This window comes from Echinops telfairi, unplaced genomic scaffold, assembly GCF_000313985.2.
Source record: "Echinops telfairi isolate 266 unplaced genomic scaffold, ASM31398v2 ScPeMD7_7469;HRSCAF=8507_1, whole genome shotgun sequence".
In the NCBI taxonomy this organism is placed as follows: Eukaryota; Metazoa; Chordata; class Mammalia; order Afrosoricida; family Tenrecidae; genus Echinops; species Echinops telfairi.
The window spans coordinates 66,629,922-66,635,706 of record NW_022111373.1 but is presented as its reverse complement, the minus strand read 5'-3'; the positions used below and the strand labels follow the sequence as shown (position 1 = coordinate 66,635,706).

The window sequence follows — 5,785 nt, the reverse complement described above, 5'->3', positions numbered from 1 at the left end:
GGTTTAGAAGTACACGGCCAACTTTTCTTTTCTCTCCTCCCAGGCCCCAGCTGGGTTTTTGAGGGTGTAGACAAATAGAGATAAAGTGGAGAGGAAATGTTTTGAGAATGATGAGGGCAATGAATGTACAAATGTGCTTTACACAATTGATGTATGTATGGATAGTGATAAGAGTTGTATGAGCCCCTAATAAAACAATAAAAAAAAAAAGAATTTCCACCATGGGTCTTTATTTCTTGGTTATGCATGTATATAGATAGCTATATAATTATCCATCCCTTTGATGATTTTTAAATGTAATGTAAATAACAAATATTAAATAGTTTAAAGTTATTTTTATAGGACAATAACATTTCAATAAGCTAACGTAAGATCAAGCTGCTACCATTTCTGTCCAGCAGTTTATCTATAGAACTGCCCTGAGTAGATGCTCCATGTTGCTTAGCAAACGGTCCTAAGGATTATTATAATGCAGAAAAGCTACTCAAAAAGATAAAACAAGTCTTCCCCAGACAGGTGTCATTTTAATTAGAAGAAAAGTAGGAGTCTCGCATTGGTTAAATATTATCTGCTTACTTGGTTCAGAGCTTCATATAAATGGGATTGTTAAGGAGTTTTAACCGTGCTTATTACAACACAACAGCATCCATATGAAAGTTTGTTTTATGGTTTTGGCCACAAGGCAGAGTTTTAAAGAGTAAGACATTCTATCAATCAGAGACTCGAAAGGTGAACTTTTAGAAAAGTGTAGACTGCTCCCTTTGAAACTGAGCTTGCTTTGTGCAGCGTTTCTGAATCTCAGTTGATGTAAGAAGCCTGAACTTCAAATCGGTTTTCATAATTTGTGTGCATTTCAAAATTGTACAAATGTGGAATATTTGTGCTTGTGGAAGCTGCTGCTCTGACTGGCTTTTCTTTCCGTCTTTATAACTCTAGCAATCCCACAAGCTCTCGATTGCGTGCCCCCATCACAAAGGAATACTGCGGTGGGATGATGTAGTTTAAACCTTTTGCCTCTAAGCCTCCTAGGTCAGGCTTCCCTTACAATTATATTAATATATAATATATATTGAATGATAGCTTTACAAAAACAAATCAATGAATTGGTCTTTATGAAAAGGACTCTTTACAGTAAGAAAAAAACGGGTTATCACAGTTTTGGTAACTTGCATGAGTTCATATTGAAAAACAAAACAAAACACGGCCCCACCCCCCACCCCCAGAAAAAAAACACCAAGAACACACAGAAAACAACATCTTTCACATGTGTATCTGACTTCAAAATGGACTTGCTTCTAGAAGCACACTCAGTTGTATGCTCTAAAGCAGTAAACACCATACAACTTATGCTTTTTATCTGGGAAGCCCACGAAGCGCACCGCGGCCTCGCTGGGACTGCAGCGCCTTCTGGGCCTGGAGATGGGGTAGCGGACGCTGCCGTCCGCCAGCCAGCCGGCGTCGCAGCGGTCAAAGCCAAGGAGTTTCCAGGCGGCAAAGATCTGGCCCACTTTCGCAATCTGAGCACCGTCGTTGAGACAAGCTTGCACCGCTTCATCGTAGGTCAGCTTGGTGGGGTGGATCAGGTAGTAAAAACGGCCTGTGGTGAGAAGCAGGGAGAGAGAATCAGCGTGCTGCTCTGGATGGGCTGAAGCAAGCCCCCCACCGAAGTGGTTCTCCCTGGAAGGGGCCAGGGACAAACATGTCTGTGAAGTTTGGGGAACATGCTGTTGTCAATTAAACGTAGAACCCCTAGGTTGCTCGACATTAAATTAGTTGCTGCCCTCCTCTCTTGCCCCTTAATATGTGTTCAGACGTGCCCTTTCATAGCTTTAAAGAGAAAAGGGAAATGGCAGATGCCGTTTCTGTTAGCTAATTAGTGACTAAAGACCATTCTGTGGCACTAGAGAAGACGGAAGACCATGTAAAAAGCAAGGGCTATTTAAATTCTAGCTGTAGCAAAACTGAACCCTGGCGCAAGTTTGTGGAGAGGCTAAATTTGAATGTGAAAGGATCAAAAAACATTCCTGACATGAAAGTCCAAAAAAAAAGATCAAATGCCCTTTTCATTACAGGTATCAATAAGACATTATTTTCCCTACAGTCTGTACGAAAATGCAAAAAAAAAAGACGCCAAATGCAAAAGCACAGGAAGTCACTTGCCATAAATAAAACACCCTCAGAATATGAAAATGATCTCGGTCTCTGATCACTCCCTAACAAGGAGGATGATTTATTATTCTCAATTTCCATCTCTTTTGAGTCCTGGAAACCTAGCCATTTCTTGACTTTCAAAGAAAGAGCGAGCGAGTTCATTTTAATCCCATATAGAATAGTGTTAATGACTGAGGGACTTAACGAGTATAAAATATGATGACGTCAGTGAAGGGAAAGGTCACAGAATGAAGATTTTTCTCCAGCATTGTAGTTTCAGGTAGATTATATCTGACCCCATATTGTGGTATGATCTCATCAGGCCTCAGATTAAATATTGAGGATTGCTGGGTCAATTAACACTTGCCAGCTCTATTGAGATTGAGACCACAAGATTGGAAGGAAGGGTGGAGACCACTGGAAAAGTAACTCAAAGCTTGGTTCGGTCATTCATATCAGAGATCAGCAAACCGTGCCACACAAGTCCAACCCCGTCTACTACTTGCTTTCATAAACACAAATGTATTGAAGCACATTCACGTTCATTCCTTTTCCTATTGTTTAAGGGCATTGTTTATCCTATAACAGCAGACATGACGAGCTTGGACAGAGACCATATGGTATGCATTGTCCAACACATTTACTACTATCTGGCCATTTACAGAGAATGTTTTTCAATTATGTCACTTTTCCCAAAAAGAGAAGTGGAGGCTCCATTACCAAAGGGATAAGGATTCAAATCCATTGGCCACTCATCGGGAGAAAGATGTGGCAGGCAGCATGGTCTGTCAAGAGGGCTGCCTTGGAAAGCCCCCGAGGCAGCTCTACCCTGTCCTACAGGGTGGCTACGAGCTGGGATCAACTAAGTGGCAGCAGCATTGATTTATCCCCAACAATGTCCCCATCTCAGAAATAAAAATTGCTGGCCACATGGACAAACGGCCTGCACAATCGTACAGGGTTGTGTGTTTAAAAGGCTGCTGGGCTTGGTTTAAAGAGTCCTGGGGGACAGAAGGTTATTCCCACAAGATCGAAAGACCAAATTAACCAGCTCCTCTGCAGGAGAAAGATAAGCTCCCCCCCACCCCCACCCCCGAGATCCCCAATACTGACAGCATCAGAAACCTGAGGAACAATTCCACTCTGTTGGTGTTGGGATCGTTCGGATAGGGGTGGGCGTGGCTTGGTTTGGGTTCTTGGTTCTGCTGTTGCCACTTTAGAATTTTAAAATACTTTTTAAACAAAGGATCCACTTTTTCCTTTTGTTCTGAAACCCACAAGTCAGGCAGCTGGTTTTGCATGAGGAAAGATAAGATTTGGGAGCTGTGTGGACTACGATGAATCCGTTGTTAACACCGATCCCACCTGTATCTTTTGACTTCGGGTTTCTCTTCTCAGTAAATTACAGACCGTCCTTTTTTCTTAAGCCCTATCCCCTCAGTGCTATTTCGATGTAAGTTTTATTGCTAGCTTCCTTTCTCATCACGAGCTTTCCCGATGGTCAGTGAATCATTTTGACACTGTCATTCAGAAGAGGAGAACGTGGGTGGTCTGGAGACTGCTCACACTTCGAACGAGAAATCCATAGTCCCGATGAAGGGCCCACAGAACTCAATGAGTTTGGCAAACAACAAACCAGCCAACCAAAGTGATAACTTAAGCTATTTCAATGAAAAAAAAAGTGAGGGGGTATGCAGTAAAACAGTGGCAGATGGTAAAATGATACATTTTATGCTTGAATTATATGGTTCTGTGATATCATTATGAGGTCAAAGCACATTTCAGTTTTCATCAATCTGGAAGAATACATCAAAGCTGTAAAGTTCTTTTAAGCAAGTAAGGTAAAAGCCAACTAACTGTAAGACCCCAGTACATGGTCTTCACTGAGATAGGAAAGAAGGCAACGAGGTCCTTACCATAGAAGTTGGATGTAAAACAGAAGACATCGTATCTGCTTTTATCCTTATCCCAGAACCCGTAGTTCCGGACGCCAGGCACCGTGTTCTGGCCTCCGCAGGGCTCTCTGGGCTTGGTGATGGGGTACTGCACAGACCCGTCGCTGAGCCAGCCGGCATTGCACCAGTCCAGGCCGCCCCTCCAGGCGCTGTACAGCTGATCGAAGGAAGCAATCACAGCATCCTGGTCCAGACAAGCTTGCTGTGCCTCGTGGAAATTGAGATTATAGCGCCCCAACCGAGGAAAGTAAGGGAACACCACACCTGGCCAAAGAAAGGAGGTCGGAGGTTATGAGAAGCACCAGAAGTAATAACCATGAGCAAATCCCACTTGGCTAATGAAAGAAAAACAAACGAATTGTGTGTGTGTGTGTGTGTGTGCGCGCGCGCGCGCACGCACCCACTACACTATCCACCTATTGCAGCAGCAGTCTATGGTTAACTTGCAATGGTGACCTTCATTTTCACTCAGCTGAAGCATCTCTGGTTTTATAACCGCAGTGGTTTACCTCTTTATCAACCAGTCACCTCAAGCCTTAACATTTTTCCCCTCTGATGGTGACTAGTCAGCTGAGTATAATTTCCATATAGCTCTCCCTGGGGCTTTTCCTTCTTGGTTCCTAACCAAGTGATAGCTTATTCCGGAGCACATCACTTAGGGAAAAAGTCAGTGTTGAACACTAGGATCGGTGCGGACCATGTAAATAATGATGGGAGAGAGGCATGTGTCAAAATTCACCATGTCTCTGCCATGTTCTTACATAAATTAGTGATTCTTCTTCTGGAGGGGCATTTTATTCTCTTTTAGGGGAAAGTTTATATTGCAAATTAGCCTTTCAATCACAAGGTCATGCCCACATTGTTCTGTGATCCTAGTTACGGTCCCCACAATGTGTCAGGGCTCTCCTCATGCCCTCCCTTGGTTTCCCCTTTTCCTTCTCTGTGTCCTCCCCTCGCCCTCCCTCCACCTTTTGCATGTTTGAATTTGGCCACATGTTACCCTTTTGGTCTCAAATAACGGATTGTTGTAAGGTGCACCCTCCTCTTGCCAGGTGCTATTCTTTCGTATGCTTGTCTGTTATTTGGCTGAAAGGTGACTTCTAGTTTCAAGCAACATGTTATCATAGACAATCGTCTGGGGGCTTCCTCCAGTCCCTTTCAGACCAATAATTCTGACCTTCTTTTCTATCCTTTTAAGTTATAATTTTGCCTCATGTTCTTTATCCTTTCTAATTTGCCCATCGTGGCAGCTGGACACCACCTAACTCTTTGGTCTCAGATTAGGGGCCACCATGGTTCACGGGGACTATTGGTCCTCTGGAGTAATTGCTTCCTGGAGTCTTCAGTTTCCTTCATTCTACTTTGCTCCCTATGAGAAGAGACCAATAGTTGCTTCTCAGATGGCTGCCTGTAATATTTCGAGACCCCAATGCTACTCACCAGACTAAGATGCAGAACTGGGTTTTCACCATCTATGAACTCAACTGTGTTTTGCCAGTTGACCTACATGTCCTTTTACTTATGCTTCATCAGTTTCGGTACCCTTAATGGACTCAAATCATGTTCCTTGGAAATGTTCTTTGATTTGGGGGGAACAAGCAAACATCTGAAGGGGCAAGTTCAGAGCTCTGGGGTATATAGTACAGTTTCCCAATGAAATTCTTAGAGGAGAGCCCTTG

The 5,785-nt window shown here is 43.3% G+C and overlaps 1 protein-coding gene across 3 annotated transcripts in view; it reads right to left on the bottom strand.

Annotated features, from left to right (window-relative positions):
- Window positions 1–1,278: 1,278 nt before the first annotated feature.
- HAPLN1 (hyaluronan and proteoglycan link protein 1) overlaps window positions 1,279–5,785 on the bottom strand; it is a 101,871-nt gene continuing 97,364 nt past the window's right edge. For all 3 annotated transcript variants that reach the window (XM_004703503.4, XM_045285332.1, XM_045285331.1), the window contains 2 exons: window positions 4,068–4,370; window positions 1,279–1,597 (listed from right to left, as the gene is read on the bottom strand). In XM_004703503.4, the coding sequence (XP_004703560.1) occupies window positions 1,308–1,597; window positions 4,068–4,370 (593 nt within the window). In that variant the 3' untranslated portion in view covers window positions 1,279–1,307. The remainder of the gene's footprint in view (window positions 1,598–4,067; window positions 4,371–5,785) is intronic.